The sequence below is a fragment of the Saccopteryx bilineata genome, chromosome 2, assembly GCF_036850765.1.
Source record: "Saccopteryx bilineata isolate mSacBil1 chromosome 2, mSacBil1_pri_phased_curated, whole genome shotgun sequence".
Lineage (NCBI taxonomy): Eukaryota > Metazoa > Chordata > Mammalia > Chiroptera > Emballonuridae > Saccopteryx > Saccopteryx bilineata.
The window spans coordinates 192,797,839-192,820,523 of record NC_089491.1 but is presented as its reverse complement, the minus strand read 5'-3'; the positions used below and the strand labels follow the sequence as shown (position 1 = coordinate 192,820,523).

General features: G+C 43.9%; 2 protein-coding genes across 5 annotated transcripts in view; one reads left to right on the top strand and one right to left on the bottom strand.

Annotated features, from left to right (window-relative positions):
- SKA3 (spindle and kinetochore associated complex subunit 3) overlaps positions 1-8,672 on the top strand; it is a 31,115-nt gene extending 22,443 nt beyond the window's left edge. Inside the window, exons 8-9 of one of the 3 annotated variants that reach the window (XM_066259017.1) lie at positions 947-1,072; positions 4,554-8,672. In XM_066259017.1, the coding sequence (XP_066115114.1) occupies positions 947-1,072; positions 4,554-4,757 (330 nt within the window). In that variant the 3' untranslated portion in view covers positions 4,758-8,672. Of the gene's footprint in view, positions 1-946; positions 1,103-2,314 lie in introns of all 3 variants that reach the window. The other 2 variants (XM_066259019.1, XM_066259018.1) reach the window with 2 other exon arrangements.
- A 2,073-nt stretch (positions 8,673-10,745) lies between these two features.
- On the bottom strand, positions 10,746-19,909 carry SAP18 (Sin3A associated protein 18). Of its 2 annotated transcripts, XM_066259031.1 has the most exons (5): positions 19,729-19,909; positions 19,461-19,570; positions 15,257-15,370; positions 11,641-11,763; positions 10,746-11,151 (listed from the first exon to the last, which is right to left on the bottom strand). In XM_066259031.1, the coding sequence occupies exons 1-5, from the start codon at positions 19,798-19,800 to the stop codon at positions 10,995-10,997; spliced, it is 576 nt and encodes a 191-aa protein (XP_066115128.1). In that variant the 5' UTR covers positions 19,801-19,909; the 3' UTR covers positions 10,746-10,994. The 2 variants fall into 2 exon arrangements, with proteins under 2 accessions (XP_066115128.1, XP_066115129.1); XM_066259032.1 differs by lacking the exon at positions 15,257-15,370 and having other exon boundaries at positions 19,729-19,895.
- Positions 19,910-22,685: the final 2,776 nt, after the last annotated feature.

The window sequence follows — 22,685 nt, the reverse complement described above, 5'->3', positions numbered from 1 at the left end:
GTTGCAGTGTTTGCAATTATAATAATCATTCTAGCAACCTTCCTAGCTTATGGTGTTCTAGGAGAAAGATAAAACTACTTGGGAAAATACCCAAATGCCATTAGAACAGACTGATCCTAAGGTATCAGTAAAGGGTTTATTATTTTCTCTCTCTTTCCTGTTTTTCTGGGCATTCTAATAAATTGAGGGAGGATCAACTTCAGTCTACAAGCATGATATGCAATTCCATTTCCTTTTCATTTCTATTATAAGAGGGAAACCTTGTAGCTAACATATCACCTCTTTATGTATACAAACATAGCTGATAATTCAGACTGTAATCTATATAACTGACCATCTCTCTTTTGTACATTTATTTTGCCTCCTATCCTATATATATTTTCTGTAAAATCTTTGTAAAGGTTTAATTTGTTCTCTGCTGCTTGTTTACATTATCCTTAGTGTACTTTTTCTTTTATACAGAGAGACAGGAAGGGAGAGGGTTGACAAGCATCAACTCATAGTTGTATCACTTTCATTGTTCATTGACTGCTTTTCATACGTGCCTTGACCCAGTGAGCTCCAGCTGAGCCAGTGACCCTTTGTTCAAGCCAGTGACCTTGGGGTCATGTCTGTGATGCTGCCACACTCAAGCTGGCGACCTAGAGGTTTTGAACCGGAGTCCTCAGTGTCCCAAGTCGATGCTGTTATCTACTGTGCCACTACCTGGTCAGGCTCCTAGTGTACAGTTTAGAAGGTTTTAGAAATCAAGCTTCCATGCCCAAGTTAAATTTCTAATATTGCCATCATCTCTGTGCTGTTGAATATCTGTGCTGCTAAAAAATTCTTACTATTTCAAATAACCCACACCTTTATATATTCCTTGGGTTTTCATTAATGTTCTATAGCACCTCCCAAATGTGTGCTGTTCATATGGCTTAATAAAAAGGAATTTGCTTGGTTTTAGATTTTATCAAAATACAACCCAAACCTACCTACTATTCCAGTAGCAGTTACTGTCATGCCAGCCAGAAATGCATTCCTTACTAGATGTGAAGGACAGAACATCAAGATGTTGGCAACAGAAAAACTGGTGAGAGTATATGACCATTCTAAACAAAGTGTATGTGTCATTTTTTTTTTTTTTTTGTATTTTTCTGAAGCTGGAAACAGGGATAGACAGTCAGACAGACTCCCGCATGCGCCCGACCGGATCCACCTGGCACGCCCACCAGGGGGCGATGCTCTGCCCCTCCGGGGTGTTGCTCTGTCGCGACCAGAGCCACCCTAGCGCCTGGGGCAGAGGCCAAGGAGCCATCCCCAGCGCCCGGGCCATCTTTGCTCCAATAGAGCCTTGCTGCAGGAGAGGAAGAGAGAGACAGAGAGGAAGGAGAGGGGGAGGGGTGGAGAAGCAGATGGGCGCTTCTCCTGTGTGCCCTGGCCGGGAATCAAACCCGGGACTTCTGCATGCCAGGCCAACACTCTACCACTGAGCCAACCGGCCAGGGCTGTATGTGTCATTTAAGGAGAACATTCGAAAATTAACATTTGGGCCCTGGGCCGTTGGCTCAGTGGTAGAGCATCAGCCCGGTGTGTGGAAGTCCTGGGTTCAAGTCCCGGTCAGGGCACAGAGAAGAAGTGACCATCGGCTTCTCCACCCCTCCCCCTCCCTCTTCTCTCTTTCTTTCTCTCTCTTCCTCTCCTGCAGCCATGGCTATATTGGTTTGAGTGCATTGGCCCCAGGCACTGAGAATGGGTCCATGGAGCCTCCACCTCAGGCACTAAAAATGGCTTAGTTGCGAGCATAGCCCCAGACAGGGAGTTGGGTTCCTGGTGTGGATCCCTGTTGGGGCGTGGATGCGGGTTGGGCTTATGTGGGAATCTGTCTCTTATCTCCTGTCCTCTCACTTTGAAAAAGAAGAAGGGAAGAAAAAGAAAAAGGAAATTAACATTTGAGTGGTAGTAAAAAAAATGTAATTTACATTTGGCAACTTAGATTAGCAGCCTATGTCTTTGTCATTAATAGAATTTGTAATCCCTAAATCTGACTCCCATGGTAGCAAATCTGATATCACTGGGAATCTATTCCCAACCATTTTATCTATAAAGTATAAAAATTTATAATGCCCTGGCTAGATAGCTCAGGTTAGAGCTTCGTTCTAAAGTGCAGGGGTTGCCAGTTTAATCCCCAGTCAGGGCACATACAGGAACAGATTAATGTTTTCTCTCTTTCTCTCTAAAATCAATAAATTAAAAAATATATAAGCACAATGTATCATTTGTTGATGGCTATTAATTATACCTACCTGATGTTTTTATTTGTATCTTTTTGCAGAAATTCTAGTGGACCTTTCCATCTGTTGCAGAATCTGAACAAGTGAGGTGAAAACAGCTGGACTGAATTGGTTCCCATATTTCTGTGTTGTACTCCCTTTCCAGAAACCAGCCCCTAGCACAGATAACCACGGGCACTGATGTCATTAATAGACTTTTTATTACATCTAGATTAGTTTAACCTCAATCTTATGGGCCTGTAGCTCAGCTACTCAGTTTGTTTGTTTTTATTTTTTATTTTTGTGACAGACAGATAGGGACAGACAGACAGGAAGGGAGAGATGAGAAGCATCAATTTTTCATTGTGGCACCTTAGTTGTTCATTGATTGCTTTCTCATATGTGCCTTGACAAGGGTGCTACAGCAGACCAAGTAACCCCTTGCTCAAGCTAGCGACCATGGGGTCATGTCTATGAGCCCACACTCAAGCCAGTGACCTCAGGGTTTTGAACCTGGGTCCACTATGTCCCGGTCTGACACTATCCACTCACCAGCACCTGGTCGGATTCAGCTACTCAGTTTTTTAATATCATTACTATTTCATTGATTTCAGATTTACCTTACCTAATACAGCAATGGATGAAGACAGTAATACTTAAAAGTAGGATCAATGATTTTTAAAATGTGTTACTGTTTGATACTCAGATAAGGTCACCTCTAGTCTCTCCACACTAGCTAGTTACTGCTGTTCCTAAAGGGTTGTCTTTTTATTTTTCTTTTATTTAGTGAGAGGAGGGGAGGCACAGACAGACACCTTTGTCTGCCCCTACAGGGATCCACTTGCAAACTCACTAGAGGGCAATGCTCTGCCCATCTGGGGCCCTTGCACTGTTGCAACCGCTTGAGGCGGAGGCCATGTACCCATCCTGAGTGCCTGGGGCCAACTCCCTCCAATTGAGCCATGGCTGCAGGAGGAGAGGAGAAGAGAGAGAGAGAAGCGAGGGGGAGGGGTGGAGAAGCAAATGGGCACTTTTCCTTTGTGCCCTGAACAGGAATTGAACCCAGGACATCCACAGGCTGGGTCGACGCTCCACCAGTAAGCCAACCAGCCACGACCAGGGTTTCTTAACCCTAACTCTGCCCTTCTGCCTTCTCCATGACCGTCTCATGGAGACAGGCTCTTATACTTTTTATTTCAACATTGCTCTTTTAAAACATAGCCATTCACAAACTGACTGTTCTAAAAGAGGTCAGCTTAATTTAAGGGAAAAACTTATGGGTTGGGATAACTGCACTGTAGTAGGTTAAGGACATTGGAATCGGGGACTCACCTGCTGTCATGTCAGGGTTTGTGTTTTCATTTTTACTGCCAACTTTTTACTTGGTGTCATTTTTATCCTATAAGCTCATCTCTTTCCACAATGTGGTGCTGACCTCTCCAGGTTCCGTTCCAGTGGCTGCCCACAGACCCCGAGATTCCAATGAGTCTTCTTGGGCTAGGTGTCCTTTTCTGAACTGTTAGCTGTGACCACAGGAACTGGGAGACAATACATCTAGAGCTGTTTGATACTGCACACTGCACTCCCATCAAGCTCAAGATCCTTCCAATTCAAGTACAGTCAACAATAATTTTATCTAATTAAGTTCATGAAAGTACTTTAGCAAACGATTCAGATTATGGCCAGTGGGAAAATAAGGACCTAGCATATTGTAAAGATCAGTTAAGAATTTGAGAACCTGACCAGGCGGTGGTAGAGTGGATAGAGCATCGAACTGGGATGTGGAGGACCCAGGTTTGAAACCCTGAGGTCGCCAGCTTGAGCACGGGCTCATCTGGTTTGAGCAAAGCTCACTAACTTGAGCCTAAAGGTCACTGGCTCAGCTGGAGCCCCCAGGTCAAGGCATATATGAAAGTAATCAGTGAACAACTAAGGTGCCGCAACAAAGAATCGATGTTTATCTCTGTCCCTTGCTGTCTGTCCCTATCTGTCTCAAAAAAGAATTTGAGAAGAAACAATTGATAGTATCACAAAGTGCTTTACCAGACTAGCTATGGGAAATCAGATCTCATACAGTACTCCATTCTATGACTGTGCTGTGCTTGTCTTCATTTTGTCAGAAAATTAAAACAAGTTGATTTATTCAATGTTCTATGAATTACTATACAGTTGTAATTTTTGTTAAGTATGTAAAATAAGTTCTTTTCAAGATACTGTTTTATTTTAAGATAAAACCTTACAGGTGATGATAACTCCCAGTTTCTACCAACCTTTCATTCATCATTTCTCACAACTGCACAGGCAGAAATGCACAGTGCAGGTGGACTGCTCAGAGGGAATGTCCCATGTACCAGGACTGAATGCCAGACTTTTCTATCAGACAACTGGAAGAGGCAGGTTGATGGACTGAAGGAGACTGCAGAGGCCAGTGAGCGGGAAGAAAGGATTGCAAGGAAAGTGACTAATCCTGTTGGTATTGCTGAAAATCACATAAAAAGGAATTGACCGTTGGACTTGGTGGCACAATAGATGGTATTGGTGGCACTGGTTAAATTTTTTTTTTTTTTTTTTTTTTTTTTTCATTTTTCTGAAGCTGGAAACAGGGAGCGACAGTCAGACTCCCGCATGCGCCCGACTGGGATCCACCCAGCACGCCCACCAGGGGCGAAGCTCTGCCCACCAGGGGGCGATGCTCTGCCCATCCTGGGCGTCGCCATGTTGCGACCAGAGCCACTCTAGCGCCTGGGGCAGAGGCCAAGGAGCCAACTCCAGCGCCCAGGCCATCTTTGCTCCAATGGAGCCTTGGCTGCGGGAGGGGAAGAGAGAGACAGAGAGGGAAAGCGCGGCGGAGGGGTGGAGAAGCAAATGGGCGCTTCTCCTGTGTGCCCTGGCCGGGAATCAAACCCGGGTCCTCCGCACGCTAGGCCGACGCTCTACCGCTGAGCCAACCGGCCAGGGCTGGCACTGGTTAATTTTGAGGGTATGAAGCAGACAGTGGAAATGATGTAGCAGTTAGAGGGGTGTGGAGAAAAACAAGATGGAAGTGATGTTTCATGGAGAATTTCTGATGCTAGCAAGATATCTCTGCTTGTTTTGTGATGGCCGCTTAAGTTCAGTTTGTCCAGTTTCACTCCCTAAACACTTTCATCCAGTGGTCCTACTTTCTGTTACTTAGAACTGTGATGCTCGCAGCTTGTCAAGCTTCCACCGTGAGGATCTTTCAAGCATATCCCCATGCTGAAAATCCTGTGTCTTTCCATCGCTGTGAAAGTGAACCTCAGTACCCTGTCAGAGGGACCCTTGGGACGTGCTGTCTGCCCAGAATGCTCTCCTTGTCCACTCGGCTGAGCTAACTCTCTCATCCTGAAGTTGTAGATGCCTGACATTTCCATCTGCCCACCATTACTGCCTCTCTAAAGGAAAACAGCATTCTGATTTCCCTTAAGAACTCAGCCCAGCTCCAGGCCTGACCAGGCAGCTTCCCAGTCCCTGTGGGCCCTGGTCAGAGACACACAGGGCCCACGGCAAGTGGCAGAGAGCAGCTCTGGGGTTCTGGCAAAGAGCAGCACATGTTTCTGGATGTGCCTGGGAGCTGCTAGCCACTGTCTTCCCACTGAATTGGAGAGCCTGTGAGGAGCCAGCACAGAAGCCCAATTAGACCAACCTGTGCATAGAGGTTGGAGAGCTTTGAGCCAGCGATAGCTGGGCCTGATGCCAGATCTCAGGCCCACACTGCAGTTCCATGCTTCCAACACCTGTGCATAAGTTCGTAGGAGCTTTGTTCCAGGGCACTTCGGAGACACTGCAACTGCAGTTCCAGGCCACCCCAACAAAGCAAGTTGTCATTTTTTACCTGTGGAGGGTCTTGCCTTCAATTTGTGAAGGATATAACATCTGTGAAGTGCAATAAATCAAGATGTGCTTGGACCTGGACCTTAAACCTTGGCTCATCAGCTTCAGGTCTCAGGTTAAATGTCATTTTAGCAAAGATACCTGTTCTCCCAGCCTAAAAAAGCCCCCACCCTCTTAGTCCTTTCTCAGCATCCTATTCTCATCCTTGATAGTTGTGATAGGAATTGTGATATGATTTTTAAATTTTTTATTTTTAATTATAGTTTACATGTAATATTTTGTTAATTTGGGGATATGTAACAAAATACTTGAGTGCACATTTACTTAATGTTTGTCTCCCACTGGACCACACACTCAGGGCAAGGATCTTCTTGTTTGCTTTGTTCACAATGCTAGTTCCTAACACTTAAAGTCTGTATTGAATGAATCAGTGGCAACAGTAAACATTCATGCTAGGCATGGTCCTAAATATTAATCTATTTAGTTCATATATTAACTTTTTGAAGTAGAAACTATCCTACTTTTCAGATGAGGAAATGGCAGCTTTAATGGTTGACTTTCTTTTCCATGCCCTATTGTCTACGCCAGCATCTCTGGGATGTGTCCCCTTCTCTTCACCCTGAATTCAACCAAAATTAGTATCAATACATAACAGTATTCCGTTGAAGGTGTAAGCCCTGTCATTCCCACTTTTACACCTTTATTCAGGCTCTCCCTGTAACGTTTTAGGAGTTGGACAAGCTTAAATGCCACCTCAAGTAGCAGCTAGTTAGGACACGTCAGCAGCAGTGTTGACCCATCCGTTGCAAAACAGGATTTCTGAGGAAGGTTCTGTATCATTTGTTTCTCCAGGCCTACAGAACCTGATTCATGAGACACTCAGTAAAGATATTTTATCTCTTGGCAAAGTGTGAGAGTCAAGTAATCAGGAATATTACAAATTCTGATAACTTTCTAGCAATTACTCTGGAATTTACAGATTTTGAAAATGCCTTCAAATAGAGGTTCACTTCATAATTTAGATTGCTTTAATTTCATCAAATCTTATGTGAAACTTTCTTAGGAGATGGTTATGACTGGGCTGGCCTCTAAGCACCATTTCTTTAACTCCTCCCGACATCATGAGGTGGCTACATAGTAACATCTTAACACTATAAATGCTGCAAATAGTCCCAGGTTGAAAGGTTTTGCTTATTAAAGTTTTTAAATAGTATTAAAATTGCCTTTTAGGTTTTAGCTATTACCCCTAGGAATGGGGGGAGGGTATGAGTTTATCTTCACAGAATAGCTGCCTGATAATGATTAGTACTTTTTAAAAGTATTAATACCAAAAGTTCATATACATGCTGAGAATAAACATTTTTCTTCAAGCTTGTTCCATTGATGACTTCCAATTACAGCTACTGGCAAAACAACCTGCATCTAAGAAATAAAATGCAATACAGACCTCATTTGGCTGCTCGAGTTGTGAGCCATGGCTACATTGCTGAGGCGTCCTGATTTGTATAGAAACTGAAACATGCCCACAACTCCAGGTGACTGACTGTCCTTTGGGCAGAAACTTGGAATGCAGAGGAGAGCTGAGTTAAAGAAACTGAAAGAACACTATTTTTGGAACCGGTTTAACTAATCTATTAGGTTCATATGCCCCCTTGTGACCTATTATTGAAAGGTCTGATATCATCTGCAGGTGGAAACTAGTCATTGTAGCTCAGTAAATGAGATAATGTGTGGTGACTTCCTTAGCACAGAATGAGGCACAACTAAGCACTCCAATTATAAGCTGTTTTAGGGTGTTGCCTCCATAGTTTCACAAAGACTAAGTTTTAGATTTGTGTTAGTGAAGAGGTAGGCTGGGTTCAGCTGTGTGTGTGTGGGACAGGGACAGACAAGGAGAGATGAGAAGCATTCTTTGCGGCACTTTAGTTGTCCACTGATTGCTTTCTTATATTGATATGTGTGTGGAGGGGAGGGGAGCACAGACACTACAGTAGAGTGAGTGACCCCTTGATCAAGCCAGCAACCCCACACTCAAGCTGGTGAGCCCGTGCGCAAGCAGACCACCTTGGGATTTCAAACCTGGGTCCTTTGTGTCCCAGTCTGACACTATCCATTGTGCTGCTGCCTGGACAGGGTAGGCTGGGTTCAGCTTTTAAGACCAGTTTAGGCCCTGTCCGGTTTGCGTCCCCAGCATGGTGTGCGGATGTCCTGGGTTCAATCATTGGTCAGGGCACATGAGAAGTGGCCATCTGCTTCTTTATCCTCCTCCCTCTTCTCTCCCTCTTCCTCTCCTGCAGTCAGTGGCTCAGTTGGTTCAAATATTCGCCCCAGGTGCTGAGGATAGGCCAGTTGATTCAAGCATCAGCCTAAGATGGGGTTTGCCAGGTAAGATCCCAGTCGGGGTGCATACAGAAGTCTGTCTCCCCTCTCACGTATATTTTTAAAAATTGTTTAAATTTTGGAGAATTTTAACCCTAGTCAGTTTAATGACTTTCTCTTCCTCACACCTGCCCTTCCCAAGCACACACAGTCCCAATTATATTCTGTAAAACTTAAGTAAAAATTTTATCAAGACTCCCTACAGAGTATCTGATAAAAATACCAAGTTCATATACATGCTGAGAAAACTGAGAAGGTATTGTAGAAGATAATGCAGTGCTAGAACCAACACGCCAAAGGGAAAATAAATTCCAAAATGCCTTAGGAGCAAGTGACAAAGCCAGGACACTAAAGTACTAAGCATGGTTCACTTGTTTTGACCATTAATTTCCTACTTCATATTGAGTGAGGAAACCTCAGTGACTCAAAGCCATGCTTACCAAACCCAGAGACACAGAGGACTAAGTCAAGCTTTGGATTCTTAGCATTCAGTAAGTTTACTAGGTATCAATTGCACTTTTATTGGAAGACTGAAATCTTTAAAGCAGAAATTCCTTATTGTAAGCAGTGCAGAAATCATTAAGCTACTGGGAGAACCACCAAGTCAGGAGAGTCCTCATTATATTGTAGTTCACACCACTGTGGAAAAACTGGCTTGCAAAAGGTCTTCTAGTTCCTGCCTTCTCCATTGGCAGAGTAAATCCGTTTGTCCCCACAAACAGGAAGGCAGTTATGGCTCCTCTTCTCCAAACAATTAGGCTTAAATTAACTATGACTCATAGTACTCAAACATCTAGCTGGAAACAGTAATCTGGGTTTGGGGTAAACTAGAAGAAGCTCTAGACCTCATTCCAGGCTTGCCTCTCCCACCTGGTGACTTACTTTGCAACAGGGACACCAGTGCCACAGAATGAGACTTATTTTTTAAATAATTTGATTTTAAGAGGGAAATATCAATTTGTTCCACTTATTCATGCATTCATTGGCTGTTACGTGCACTGAGCAGAGATTGGGCCTGCAACTTTGGCGTATTACAACAACACTCTTAACCAAATGAACTACCCAGCCAGAGCTACCAGAATGATTTTTTTTCTTTTTTAGGGAGATAGGCAGACTCCCACATGCCCCTTGACCTGGATCCATCAGGCAACCCCATCTGGGGCTGATGCTCAAATCAACCAAGCTATTTTTAGCATCTGCAGCTGATGTGCTCAGACCAACTGAGCTATCCTCAGCACTTGGGGTCATGCTCAAACAAACTGAGCCAATGGGAGGGAAGAGAGAAGGAGAGAGAAAGAGAGAAGGAATGGGGGAGTAGGGAGGAGGCACATTTCCGTGTGCCCTGACCAGGAATAAAACCTGGGCCGACCATATGCCAGGCCGACACTCTATCCCTTTGTCCAGAATCTCCATGGTGTTTATGCTCCCCACCTGTCAGTTTCTTACTAGCCCTCATTAGACTGATGATTACAGTGCTTGTATCCCAGTAACCCTATTATTCATAATACCATATCCATTAACTTTATTACAGTACATTAACTGTTCTATTATTGCTGTTAATCTCTTACTACCCCTAGTTTATAAATTAAACTTTATGACAGGTATGAACAAATAGGCAGTACACATAGGGTTCAGTACTATGCGCTACTTCAGGTAACTACTGCGAGTTTTGGAGTGTCCCCAACAGAAGGGGGAATGACTATTCACCTACAAGCACTCACCAAGATGTGTGACTGTCCCCTACATATTCAACTTGACCTCATCCCTGGCCCTTCTCCCTTGCCTCGAATTCCTCATCCACCCATCCATCCCCCCCCTCCCTCCTCTCCCTCCCCCCCTCCCTCCATGTTTAGATCTTCACGGTAAACCTTTCCACCCTGACCCTAAGTTCTAACCATTGTTTCTTCTATACTGCTTCCTGTCCTCCTATCTTAAAACATAAAAAAATCCTCATTGTGGCATCTGTTCTCCTTTTCTAACTTTTTGAAGAGTTTTTGATTTTACTGTGACGCAGGCAGGACAGTTTCTTCCATCACAGGTTCAAGTTGCCTCAGCTCAATCTATTCCACACAGCCTCTGCTGCCATGCTGTCACAGGCCCCCTTTCCTAACACCATACCACGGTCCGGGCCACAGATTCGTGCTGTTTACATGGAGTCCCACGGCTTCCTCCTTCTGCACCATGTGGCATTAAATACACTCCTCTCCCCAAATACTCAAGTAAACCCAGTTCCCATGCCTCCATTAACTTTCACACTCAGGCTGATTGCACACGTATATTTAACAGCAGTTTTACACAGGATGCTAAGAGCACTTCATATTTTACAGAATGACTTGAAACACGGGCTTTCTGTTAATATTCATACCACAGCACAACCAAACCTAACTCCTAAATAAAAGTATTAAAATTTGTTTAGTTTAAAGGCTTAATGGCAATAACAAGGGAGGAAAAAGCATAAATTTGTTTTATGTAACTGAATGAAAAATAAACTCATGAAATAGTCAATAAAATTTAATATGGCCTCATGCGCCCTGAAGAAGGTGGTGCCCGATTCGGAGGGGTGATGGCTATGTCCAGATAATCTCCTATCTGAAACTTCTGTGACTGCAGGGTCATGGAATCATCAGTGCCCTTCCTCCCGGACATGGTGCTGCCAATCTCCTTGACGCTGCAGAAAGGAAACCAACTGTTACTGTACCACACATAACGCAGCTACACACACACACCCCACACAGTGAACACAGGGCTGGATCCTGCGCTGTTATCTTAGAGCACGGTAAACCAGGCCCTGACCATGCAAATCTGCATTTCTCCAAGTATAAGATGCACCCTTTCCAAAAAATTTGGGGTCTAAACACTGGGTGCATCTTATACAGTGGTTGTATAGTTGTTTTTTTTACTTGTATTTCCTGCTTTTTTTGCACAGATGAGTTGTATGAATTTTATGATAAATAAAACTTTTGAGTTCAGTAATGATGTAATTACATTTTTTTTTTCAAATTTCAGGCCCAAAATTAAGGTGCGTCTTATACATGGGAAGGCCTTATACATGGGGAAATACAGTATATTCCCCCCATTAATGAGACTCACTAAAAGTATTACTTCTATCAGAACATATCAAAACCAAAGACATCATAGGAATTAAAAAGTTACCTACCGATAGCCAGGTCTTTTAATATCCGTAAAAACAATTGCAAAATTAAAGTGTGTGCCTTTCTTTCTAGCTTCTGGGTAGACTTCTTTTACTAAACTAGTCAGTTCTTTCAAGGTTGCATCCATCCTGAATAAAAAATATAATAAATTTGAAATATTTCATTAATCAGCAATAATATAACACAAATATCAGAGTTAATTAAATGTGTTTTAAATGTAATTTATGTTAGAAATTGTCAGTTTTGTACTTGTTAGTTTAAAAGCATTTAATAATACTATTTGCCACCCAAATACTACCCTTACCAGCCTCAATGTTTGAATTTTTTTTTTTTTTTTTTACTGAGAGAGAGGGATAGACAGGGACGGACAGAGAGACAGGAACGGAGAGATGAGAAGCATCAATCACTAGTTTTTTGTTGCACATTGCGACACCTTAGTTGTTCATTGATTGCTTTCTCATATGTGCCTTGACCGCGGGGCTATAGCAGACAGAGTAACCCCTTGCTCGAGCCAGTGACCTTGGGTCCAAGCTGGTGAGCTTTGCTCAAATCAGATGAGCTCGCACTCAAGCTAGCGACCTTGAGGTCTCGAACCTGGGTCCTCTGCATCCCAGTCCGACACTCTATCCACTGCACCACCGCCTGGTCAGGCAATGTTTGAAATTTTGATGAACTGAAGTCAAACTGTTAGTGCTAACAGACTTCAGATTTATATATGCTATAGATTGTTGCTATGTAACACCTACTGGCCTAGTGATTTGTCCCTTTACGGGTAATGAGTCCAAATCCCAACACTTAATCTTGTTTCATTAGTTCTAAGACACATACTTTCCCACATTTAGCATCCCTGGTATTGGAATGCACCTTGGAATTAATGCGAAAGAAAGCATTTTCATAAACGTACAGTGTTTTTCCTAAGAAGGAATAGTGTAAATTTTACAATGACAAAGCACAGACTCCTTTCACAATGTATATTCTTGCCCTACACATATTTATTTGAAACTAAGAACTACATAGTCTTTTGAGTTAATATGGCAGTCTGGAAAAATCTTTTAAAATATAAGCATCCTGGAACTTAAAACAGATTGTGGGCTGCTATAAAACAACACAGGGATACCAGGCAATGATGAAGAATAAGATTGTTAAATATATCAAGCAGAGAGTCAAATGCCCAAGAGGTCACTTAGTTTTCACGCTGCACCCTATTACAAATCTCCACACTCCAGCATGACCAGTGGTGCAATAGATAACAGTATTGATCTAGGACACTGAAGTCCCAGGTTCAAAATCCTGAGGTTGCAGACTTGAACATAGGCTCACTGGCTTGAGCAAGGGATCATCAATATGATCCCATGGTTGCTGGCTTGAGCCCAGGGTTGCTGATTCAGCTGGAGCTCCCCCCCCCCCATCAAAGCATGTATAGGAAGCAAACAATGAACTAAAGGAAGCAACTATATGAGTTGATTCCTCTTTTCTCTCTCCCTTCCTGTCTCTCCCACCTTCTTTCTTGCTTAAAAAGAAAAGAAAAGAAAAAAAAAGAAACCCACACTACATTATACTAAGGTAAAACCACAGCTTTAACCACACTGAGAGCAGAAATATCCAGGATGATTACATCAGCCAAATCTTTCTCATCTGCTCCCCCACAAATGCCCTTCGTCTCACTTTACCATCAACACAACCATCACCCACCTAGTTGCCCAGGGCATAAAGCACTGTTCAATTCTCCCCATCTCCATCGTGTTGTGTCTACTTTGTACTAAATACAGGTCAAATCTATTTTTTTCTCCATCCCCACCATGACTGCTTTATTTCAACCTCTCGTTATTTAACTATATATTAACTTTGACTCATCTCTGGTTTCTGGTTTTGTATAAAACGTATGACAGTAATGAAAGGAGACGACTTGAGGTGCTGAACACACAGTGCAGTGCACAGATGAAGTATTATGGAACGGTATACCTGAAACCTATGTAATGTTATATATTTACCAATGTCACCCCAATAAATCAATTTAAAAAAGGTATGTTAAGCAAGCAATACCTGTTCCCACCTTTGGGAAGGAATCTATTATGTGGAGGGCACCACTAGACCCGCATCCCAGGACATCACCCCATTTCCTGGCAGGTGTCAGGTTGCCAAGAAAGACATGGACAACACTTTACCTGCACAAAAAGACATGCAAGACCAGCTTCAATGTGAGTGCATGTGGGTCCCCCACTGGCAGAGGTCTCACTAAGCAACCAATGCAGAGAGGTGGTCTGCAGGCATCCCTCCCGTGCTGCAGGTAGAAGATCCAGGGTACAGCAGTGGAGGAGGTCAGGTGCCATGTGGCACTTAAACAGAACAAACACCATATCCAGCCCAGCACAGGCTATGCAAGCTCTTTATCTCTACAAGGAAATGAATGCTCTGGGCCCAAGACCACTCTTCTGCAGCCTCACCACAGGGTGAGAAGTGCCACAAGACTGCCTTCCCCAATTTGACTCTTGTTCATTATTTAAAGAGGGGGGAAAGCCACATGCAACAGCACAATAAATTATATCCCAAACCTCACCAACCAGAAATAGCCAGTGGATTAACACCACTCTAGGCATCTTTCTATGCATACTCGCAATGCTACAGAAAAGAAATTCCTTTAAATTATTAAGCATACTGAGACTACAATACAAATATATACTGTATTTCCCCATGTATAAGACTCTCCCATCTATAAGATGCACCTTAATTTTGGGACCTGAAATTTGAAAAAAAAAATATATTAAAGTTATTGAACTCAAGTTTTATTCATCATAAAATTCATACAATTCCCCATCACTGTCCAAACTCCCATCCATTAGCTTGTCCTCATCTGTTTCTGATGACAAATCAGTCTTCAACAATGAGCGCAAAAACAAGTACAAAAAAGCAGGAAATGCAAGTAAAAAAACCCTACAACCACTGTATAAGATGCACCCAGTTTTTAGACCCAAATTTCTCGATAAAAAGTCTTATACATGGGGAAATATGGTAACTCATCAGATACCATACATATTTTAAATCAAATGAAGTTTATTTTAACTTCAAATAAAAGAAAAAACTAAAGTCAAACTGAAGAAATTATACAACTTCAGAGAAAGATTTTGTTCCTCTTCTCACCTTGTACTGTTGTAGCTTATTTTTACTATGTCCAAGTTCACATCCTATTCTGCAACGCTGGTTATTTACTTTGTCCAACATTGGCATCAAGTCTGAGGCTAGAGTGATTTTTTACTGCTGTCTTGGAGGTGACAATTCTTTAACCCAATATTCTGATGCTGTTAATTGTAACCAAGTATATTCTCTGGTACGCAGTATATGCCTATGATGTGTATTCTGTCTTCCTTTCTAAAAAGATTTTCCATCTTGTCATCTTGCTCATCAAGAACTTGGGAAATTAGCCTGACCTGTGGTGGCGCAGTGGATAAAGCGTTGACCTAGAAATGCTGAGGTCGCCGGTTCGAAACTCTGGGCTTGCCTGGTCAAGGCACTATGGGAGTTGATGCTTCCAGCTCCTCCCCCCTGTCTCTCTCTCCTCCCCCCCCTCCTCTCTAAAATGAATAAAAAAAAAAAAAAAAAGAATTTGAGAAATTGGGGTCACACCTTTTATGAGTTTTAACAGTATGAGTCCTCCACAAGCTTCCCACCTGCTGAGGACTGTCTTCCCAGACCAATAGCTGACATGCCAACTGTTGCTTTCTGACAATTAATCTAAAGCTTGAGTACAAAACAAAACAAAAAAAAATAGAAAAAAGAGAAAAGAAAAAATATTTTAATTTATTATTATTTTTAAACATTTATTGATGTTGGTGAGAGGAAAAAGGAGGGAAGGACACAGGAACACTGTTCTGTTCCTGTACGTGCCTTGACCAGGGATCAAACCAGTAATCTTTGCACTTCCTGGCACTCCAACCAACCGAGCCATCTGACCAAGGCAAATGTTTAAATTAAAAAAAATTTTTTTTTAATAAAAAATAAAGCTTGAACCTGGGATACTGAGGATCCAGTATTGAAAGCCCAAGGTCGCCGACTTGAGTGTGGGATCATAGACACGACCCCATGGTCACTGACTTGAGCCTAGAGGTTGCTGGCTTGAGTGAGGGGTCATTGGCTCAGCTGGAGGTCCCCCCCCCATCCCCGGCAAGGCACATATGAAAAGCAATCAATGAACTACTAAAGTGCCACAACTACAATTTGATGCTTCTCATCTCTCTTCCTTCCTGTATCTCTCTCTAAAAAAATTAAAATAAAGCTTGAATAGAACAAACCCCTAGGACTGAAGACTTTGCTAGGTGACTGTGAAGGTCACTTTATGTCAATCTGGTGAAGCTGAAGCTCCTAGTTATTCAATCAAATACTAATGCAGTTGTTGAGTAAGGTATAACTGGTCCCAGATTTACACGAGATCACAAAGGTAAACAACCAATACTTAACAGTGTAATTATATTAAGTATATTTCGACTTAAAATATTTCCAACTGACAATGTGTTTTTTGGGTCATAATCCCATGGTAGGTCCAGAAGGATCTGTATTTTGTAGATAAAATTAAAGTCTATCATCAGTTGGATTTTAACGAGATTATTTTAGATAATCTGAGTATACCTGATTCAATCAATTGGATGGGCCTTATCAGGCTGCACCAACAGCTCTAGCTCATGTCTGATAGTTCCAGCGGGCCCTTCTGATAGTCTGCCCTATGGATTAGAGATTTTGGTACCTAGGCTCAACAAATATGTAATCCACTTTGCAATAAATCTCTTAATATATAGCTCCTATTTGTTTTTCTGGTTGAACCCTAATACAGTGACCTATGTAGTGCTTCTCCAATGACATTTATTAGTGGTCACCCAGGTACAGGAGAGAGATCACTTCTATGGTGTCCGGCTTGTTGCTCCAACTCCAGCGTGCCTTGGACTTGGGCAAACCTTGCTTCTGTTGGATTCCTTGACTTCCACTCCTTTCCTGACTTGTTTTAGGGCTGCCTACTTCTTAACACCTCAGTCCATGTCTACAAATTGAGAATTCCCAAGCTTTATTAACTAATCTCCCTCATTACTGCTTCTGGGAGTGGGGGCAGGACTCTGTGTCCCAACCCCCCAATACCAACCATCCAGTCTTTCAGAATCTGTCTTCTTTGGGCACCATTCTGAAGTACAGGACAAGATTATCTTTCCTTATTAGTTGCATTTTCTGGACAGAACAGTTTAGGACATAATTTTTTAATCTTTTCTGTCCTTGATTGGGAGTAGAGAGTCTGCTAAACCAGTGGTCCCCAACCCTCGGGCCGCAGACCGGTACCGGTCCGTGGGCCATTTGGTACCAGTCTGTAGAGAAAGAATAAATAACTTACATTATTTCTGTTTTATTTATATTTAAGTCTGAACGATATTTTTTTTTAATGACCAGATTCCCTCTGTTACATCTGTCTAAGACTCACTCTTGACGCTTGTCTCAGTCACGTGATACATTTATCCGTCCCACTCCAAAGGCCGGTCCATGAAAATATTTTCTGATATTAAACCAGTCCGTGGCCCAAAAAAGGTTGGGGACCACTGTGCTAAACGATCTCACCCTGCCATCTTTACCCTACAATCTTATATTCATCTCATCTAGTAAATTCACTAGGTTGAGCTTACTATGTGGGGACTGAGCTTACTTACTTACTACACCTTTAACTTATCTCCTTATAGTCTTAGTACAGTACCTAGCAAATAGGATATCTAAATAAGATACCTTTGGAGAAAAAAGATACCTTTGGAGAAAATATAAACTTTTCTCTCTGAATAAAGGTTTTCATCAACCTATTATTAGCAGTTCTTCCCTGTAAGTTAAATCACCTTTCCAGAACTTTATCCTGGAATGATACTGAACTAGAATGATAGTACTAAATAAAATTAACACAAACCTTCGAAAAGACTAAGGTCCCAAGCTTCAAAAACTGAGTTCTAGTACACTGGGCTTACAGTTTTATTTTGGGGAAACTAAAACACTGTGTGAAAAAGTTTGGTAGTTTCTAAGAGTTACACACAAATGCCCTCACAATGCACCACTCACATTTCTGGGTACACACCCAAAACTACTGAGAGCACTCACTCAGCAGAGACTTACACCTGTGTTATAGCAACAGCATTCACAATAGCTGAAAGGTAGGGAAGAAAACCAAAATACCCATTAATAGGTAAATGGACAAACAAAATGTGGTGTAGCCATACAATGAAATATTAAGCCATAAAAGACATTCTGCAATACTCTACGTGGATGAACCTTGCATATATTGTGGTAAGTGAAATGAACCAGCCTCAAAAGGACAAATGTAGGAATGTGCTATGAAAATATGCAGTTAGGATGCTAATTAGAGACAGTGAGGCTCCCTAGGGCAAAAGCCCTGAGTAGACACAAGTCCAGGGCCCTCTCTGACCCTCTGCTAGAAACAGTGCTTGCTAGAAACAGCAAAACAGCAGGATAAGATTCAGCAACAAGAAATGTTTATGCTCTCAGAACAGAGATTAGAACTCAGCATGTTCCTTGTCCTTTACTTCACCCCCTAAAAACTTCTGCTGTCTGCTTCCTTGAGTTATTTGCACTGGCTAGTAAATATCTGAGTAAGGTTAGGGATGGGGCTTCAGTCCTTCAGCCCTTGACCAGGGCTGTTGCCTCCCCTCTGCTCAGAGCATTTCATCTGGTCTCCGAATAGTTCATTGTTGCCACAACAGACAAACACTGTAATTTCATTTATACAAAATGCCTAGCACAGGCAAATTCAGATAAAGTAGAGTGGTGTCTACCCTCACACCGGGTGAAGGGAGAGATGGAGAGCTGTTACTAAGTGCAGAATTCCTGGTGGGTTTTTTTGTTCTTTTTGTATTTTTAGCAACAGACAGGTACAGAAATGAGAGGTTATCAACTCCTAGTTGCAGTTATGTACTTGTTCATTGACTGCTTGCTCATTCCTGCCTTGACTGGGGGGCTCCAGCAGAGCCAGAGAACTCTTGCTAAAGCCAGTGACCTTAGGGGTCATGTCTATGATCTCACACTCAACCCGGTGGCACTGCTCAATCAGGAACCTTGGAGTTTTGAACCTGGGTTCTCAGAGTCCCAGGTGGACGCGCTATCCACTGCGCCACCTCTTGGTCAGGAGTGGAGGGCATTTAAAAAGGTTTAGAGATAAGGAACGGTAATGGTTGCACAATGTGACTACTTACTGCTACCAAATTGTACCCTTAAAAATAATTAAAATGGCAAATGTAACCAAAGAGCCCACACGTGAAATAATCATAGACCTTTTTGTTATTAAAAAGCCATTATGGCCTGACCTGTGGTGGCGCAGTGGGATAAAGCGTCCACCTGGAACACTGAGGTCGCGGGTTCGAAACCTTGGGCTTGCCTGGTCAAGGCACATATGGGAGTTGATGCTTCCTGCTCCTCCCTCTTCTCTCTCTCTCTGTCTCTCTCTCACTCCTCTCTCTCTAAAAAATCAATAAATAAAATATTTTTTAAAAAAGAAGAAAAAAGCCATTATGACATTAGAGCAAAAACTCCACGCAGGTACAAAACGTGAGGTGCGTGTCAGCCGGGGGTAGGGATGGGGGGTAGACTGCGGTACACCGGGACGGTCAGCAGGTCCTGGGCTCCACTCGGCCCACGCAGGACATTTCCATTCGCATACATCAGAAACCACACGGGTTCATGGGCTTTGTTGGACACGACGACAGCTAGGAGGCGGCATCGCGCGGAGCTCCCATGGTCTTCAGGCCGTTCCCGCCCCAAGCGGCAAAACCCGCCCCGCTCCGGGCCGCCGCCCGCTCACCAGGTGTAGATCTGCAGTTCGCTGGACGGCACGTTCCCCCGGGAGAACTCGTCCATGCGGTGATGGCGCCCGTTGTTGGTGGTGAAGACGCGCAGCAGCAGCGGGCACGTCTGGACGGGAGGAGAAGCGCCAGTGATCCGGCCGGCCACCGCGGGCCCCACTGCCTCCCACCGACCGCCCCGCCGCCTCCCGCAGGCCTCCTCCTCGCACTCTGCGGGCCCCGCTTTGCGCCCCGTCGGCCCTCCACAACCTCTTTCATGTCCCTCACCTTTTCCCGGTCGATTGGTTTCTCCGGCTCCTTCTTAATTTCCTCCTGGGTGACGCGAGACTCCACAGCCATCTTTCTCCACTCGTCCACTGGTGCGCGAGACCCTCGCTATAACCTCCAACCCCGGCAGCGAGCGAGTAAACGAAGCGTCTCGCGAGAAGTTCAAGGCCTTATAGCAAATCGGGGGCGGGGCGAGGTGTTCCTTCGCACAGGCGCACTTCTCTGTGCGCCGCGGAAGCGCAGGCCGACTGAACCTGCGCCTGCGTGTTCCGTCACCCTAAAGGAGGCGGGCCATGGCGTCCTCGAGGCAAAGTGTTGGAGGGGACGGATCGTCGCTAATCACGTGTTAGTTATGTATCCTCTCAAATGTTCGGGGTCCAAAAAAGCTCGCCAGGGCGTTTTCACATGGAATGATGGAAACTTTAGTGCAAGGCGCTTAGGAGCACTACGGGAGATACTGTTGTGAGTGACCAAGCACGTGCCTGTGTTAGTAAAATGTGGAGCTATTCTGTGTGCTGGAGATAGTTAGCCTGGTGGGGACCAGCCGGGGCGGAGACCGGCGCGGGGATTCGGGCGGAGAGGACCCTGGCCGAGGGGACCGGCGATCGGTCCTGCGGAAGGAAAGACACTGCTCCCTCCTACCCCCGTGGTTGGAGGCACATCAAAGACCTGAACGGAAACTAGGGCTTTTTGGAGATGACATAGTGGACCATCATAAAAATCACTGACCAGAGAGATGGACAGATTTGAATGCATTAAAGTTAAGCAAAACAACCAACCTGACCTTAAAAATATAACCGCAGATTGGGAGGGTAGGTATCATAGCTGCATTTGACAATCGGTAGACTAGCTGTCTACCAAGAGTATTGTATTTTACCATGTATAAGATGCACCGTGTCCTGAAAAATTTGAGGTCTAAAAACTGGGTGCTATTTATACAGTGGTTGTAGTTTTTTTTTTTCTTGCATTACCCACTTTTTCACGCTTGTTTTTGCGTTCATTGTTGAAGACAGTGATTGGTCATCAGACAGATGAGGATGAGCTAATGGATGGGAGTTTTCACGGTGATGAGTTGTATGAATTTTATGAGGAATAAAACTTGAGTTCAAGAACTTTATGTAAGCCTGACCTGTGATGGCACAGTGGATAAAGCGTCGACCTGGAAATGCTGAGGTCGCCGGTTCGAAATCCTGGGCAAGGCACATATGGGAGTTGATGCTTCCAGCTCCTCCCCCCTTCTCTCTGTCTCTCTCTCCTCTCTCTCCCTCTCTATCTCTCTCTCTCCTCTCTAAAAATGAATAAATAAATTTTAAAATATTAAAAAAAAGAACTTTATATAATACATTTCTTTTCAAATTTCAGACCCTAAATTAAGGTATGTCTTATACATGGGAGTGTCTTATACATCAGTAAATACAGTATATTATAAAATGAAATACCATAGACTTGAAAGTAAATGAATGGGACCTGACCGGTTTGCTGAGTGGATAGAGCATCTGCCCAGCACTGGAACTTGCCGAGTTCCATCCCTGGTCAGGGCACACAGGAGAAGCCACCATCTGCTTCTCCTCCCACCCTTTATTTTCCTCTTTCTTTCCCCCAGTGTTGGCTCAATTGTTTCCAGCATGGCCTCCATCTCTGGGAATAGCTCCATGGGAGCCCTAAATATAGCTGGGTATTGGGCCCCAGATAGGTGGCGCGGGTGTATCCTGGTCGGTGCTGGGAGTCTGTCACTATCTCCCCTCTCACTTAAAGAAAAAGAAATGTAAATGGATGAATCAATACGCTTTTATTTTTGTAATATAGCTGGCCGAGGCCAGGCAGGTTCTCACTGAATTCAGGCAGACAGAAGAGGAACTGCAGATCCAGAAAACATTGGGCCATACCTGCTTATTGCAGGCTTGCAAAGATAGGCGAGTGAACAAACAAGGAAAAGGGCTAATAAAGGAAAACCTGCTTTTCTTATTGAAGAGCAAGGGAGCAGGAAAACCACACCTCACAGAGGTGGGAGAGTGATCTGGGAGAATCGCCCAGAGGGAAAGCACTGCAGCCTTACATAGACCATAGACACATGGCGCTGCTATGTGCTCATGCACTAGTCAGGCAAAGTGCTTGTTGCTGGTAAACTGGCGAGCAAGCTTAACACAGCTGTTTGCCCACATTTCAACCCTTTAGGGTTGCTCGACTCACAATCTACGTGACAGGTATCTTCTACAATGGTTCCTGTGCAAGGAGTGAGGTACACATTACCTGAACAGAATTACAAAGCACAAGCCATGGGCAAAATGAGAGAGTGATCAGCAGCACTAAGAGAGGCAAATCTTTCGCTTCTGGCAGAACACAGGACAGAGTTTTATCCATAGCACAGTAGCTGGTACTAGATGCTGACCCAGGCTGGCATGCCAAATCTTATTGGCTTATACACTGGGATCTGCTGGTTCTATGTGCAGCAAAATGAGAGAATTATAGGCCATAAAGAAATTACAAAGGTGCCCTTCATAATGCTGTCTCCCTGAGCACTCAAGGGATAATACACTTCTATCTTAGGTGGCCAAGTGCTGGTTGCTCAGGGAGTTAACTGGAGGTCCACCTCTAGCCCCTTTCCCCATGGTGCCAACAAGGCCACCCATCGTAGGTGGGGGCCTGTACAGTCCAGGGCCATGTCCATTAAAGCCATTGGCCTTTAAGGAGGGCTGTTGGGGCAGGCAAGATAACGCCTCATGGTCCAAAGCCCAGCTTGAGTAAAGCGTTGTTGGTGCATATCTGCACCTGGATGGGAGCAGCTGCCTGGTGCAGGAGGGCCTCCACCAGAACTTCCCCCCCCCAATAATGGTCTCTCATTCAAAATCCAGAGTACTGTCCACAAGCAGCATGTCCATCCAGTAAGGGAGCTGGTGCTCCCCTCCTGTCACAGTTCCTGTTTAAGAGTCTATTATACCACTCAGTGATACCAGCAG

Coding starts and splice junctions, on each gene's coding strand:
- SAP18 (XM_066259031.1), bottom strand. CDS start 19,800: ATGGCTGTGGAGTCTCGCGTCACCCAGGAGGAAATTAAGAAGGAGCCG. Junction 19,571..19,728: donor AACCAATCGACCGGGAAAAG/GTGAGGGACATG, acceptor CCTCCCGTCCAG/ACGTGCCCGCTGCTGCTGCG. Junction 11,152..11,640: donor ATTAAAAGACCTGGCTATCG/GTAGGTAACTTT, acceptor TCCTTTCTGCAG/CGTCAAGGAGATTGGCAGCA.